The 2,500-nt window shown below is 42.3% G+C and overlaps 1 protein-coding gene across 1 annotated transcript in view; it reads left to right on the top strand.

Moving 5' to 3' along the window:
* The window catches only part of cntnap2a (contactin associated protein 2a), a gene marked incomplete at its 5' end in the record, with an annotated part of 274,861 nt that overhangs the window by 223,474 nt on the left and 48,887 nt on the right, over window positions 1-2,500 (top strand). Inside the window, one exon of the mRNA XM_083686867.1 lies at window positions 1,096-1,223. Within this exon, the coding sequence (XP_083542993.1) occupies window positions 1,096-1,223 (128 nt within the window). The remainder of the gene's footprint in view (window positions 1-1,095; window positions 1,224-2,500) is intronic.

Here is a 2,500-nt window from a genome sequence, read left to right as displayed (position 1 = left end):
TTGTTTGGTTGAGTGAGTTTGTGAGATATAGCCCACATATCTCTATTTCCACTCATTACCCATACTTTTGGCATCTTATCTTATTTATACACACTCACTCACGCACGCACACACACACACACACACACACACACACACACACACACACACACAACTGGCATCACAGAGAGTGCTCCCATTGTGTCAGCAACACCACATATTAGTTCGCCCAAAGACCTGGGTGAATCATCAAAACCAAGTCAGTCTCTTTCACAAGGGAGAGCAAAAGAACCAATTTTTATTTTAGTTTTATTTAAGTTTATTATTTGATGAAAAGTTGTAAATGGTTAGCACAAACTCTGTGAGTTGAAAAGGTAATTGAAAGTGTGAAAGGTACATAAGGCAAAAGGGTTTTACATCATGCTGAGCTAATAAATTACAGTACTCTCATCTACATCCGACGTATAGTTGTTGAGGCGAAGGGTAAATGCACTGTAAATGCACTGTAAATGCATTTTAATAACCTCTTATTAATGGTGAATAGCCTTTTAGCCCACCTCTTCAGAACAATGTGGTGTGTGCTTTGGTGCCCCCTCTGGCCACACCTAACATTTTAAAACAAACGTCTAAATCTACGTTTTCAAGTGGCGGAAGTTGTGTGCGTATCCATGGAAATAAAGAGAGTTGAAGGTCAAATAGCTAATCTACTGTGCATAATGCCAGTGCTGGACCATGACAGTTCTTCATCAAGGGATCTCATACTGATTCATCATTTTACTTTAGTGTGAATCTACATACTGTATAGGACCTTTAATCTACTCAATGAAACCTTTCCCTCCTCAGTGAAAAAAAGGAAGATTGCTAGTGTACACAGACAGCATGCCTACTTACCCTTACTTAACCCACACACTTCTCTCTCCTCCTCCTCTTCCTTATCTTCTCCTCTCCTTCACTGTAAGAGAGAGAACTCTGGTTTGAAGTACTCTACTGCTTGCATACAACAACCACTTAACCCCAAACACTTCCTTCCTTTTTGTCTTTTTCTCTATCCTTTGTCTTACACTCTTTCTCTATCCTTCTCTCTCTCTCTCTCTCTCTCTCTCTCTCTTTATGTAGGAGAGAGGACTCGGGATTGCTGGTGTACAAGGACCACCTCCCTATCAGTCAGGTTGCCGTGGGAGACACCAACCGTCCGGGCTCGGAGGCCAAGCTGTCAGTCGGACCGTTGCGTTGTCAAGGAGACAGTGAGTGCAGCTGCAGTTAGCGTTATTCGTTAGGAAACTTTAGACTGTTTCCGATATTGACTCAAAGTATCTCATCAGCTCTTTCTAATCGGTGTTGATATACTGTCCTCAATGGGTGGACAGGAACACACAAGTAGAGCTGTTATCTCTCAATCTCTCTACCCCTTTACCTCGGGTGTTTGTGTTTGTTTGTGTTTGTCTAACGGGTGTTTGTTTATATATATATATATATATACACACACACACACACACATATATATATATATATATATATATATATATATATATATATATATATATACACACACTCAGTCACGCATGCACACACACACACACATATACAGTGTATATACTATAAACAAAAGTAGAGAGGTCTACCTTTCCACCTCTTCTTTCCCTTTTCCACCCCTCTCTCCACTGAGTGCTTTGGAAGTAATTGATGTGTTTATAAAGTAGTAATAAAGTAGTAATAGACGATTAATAATGGAGTCCTAAAGTGGTAGCAGTGGATCCCTGTAGGGGCTAGCCTGCTCATTACAATAATGCTGGGGTGGAGATTATTCATCCTGCCACTCATTTATTCATGAACCACAAGAGTTGTGCTGTGCTAATGTACTGTAAGCCATCCCCACTGCTGTGTGTGTGTGTGTGTGTGTGTGTGTGTGTGTGTGTGTGTGTGTGTGTGTGTGTGTGTGTGTGCGCATGTGCGTGAGTGTGCGCGTTTGTGCTCGCATGTGTGTGTGCGCGCGCGTGTGTGTGTGTGTATGTGCACATGTGCGTGTGTGCATGTGTGTGTGTGTGTGTGTGTGTGTGTGTGTGTCTATTAACCAAAGACCCCTCGCTGCCAAGCAGTGTGATTCCGCTGGAGAGCTAAACACCCGTTTAGAACGCAACACACACCCGCCCTCAGCTGTCTGTAGCATCAATTATTCACACACACACGCACACATGTACACCCACCCACCCACACACACACACACACACACACACACACACCGTATATATATTTATATATATATATATCACAGAGCTTGACAATGAGTTTAACAGAGCAGTAATAATAATAAGTGACAAAGCAAAAACATGTTTGTTTTTCTGTTTGTTCATGTGTGCGTAGTAATGCAGGCTAATGACTAGTTTATATGGCTCTCCTTACCCTGCGCCTGGTCTGCTAGTCTGCCAGTTGTTGTGTTGTTCATGTATCCACGCCAGAAAGAGACAGGAAGTCACTTCAGTCTGTAGGGGGTGTAAAACATGACACAACACCTGCTCACAGG

This window comes from Argentina silus, assembly GCF_951799395.1.
Source record: "Argentina silus genome assembly, chromosome: 1".
NCBI lineage: Eukaryota > Metazoa > Chordata > Actinopteri > Argentiniformes > Argentinidae > Argentina > Argentina silus.
Note: the sequence above shows the minus strand (reverse complement) of the source record. Positions and strands in the feature narration are given on the sequence as shown.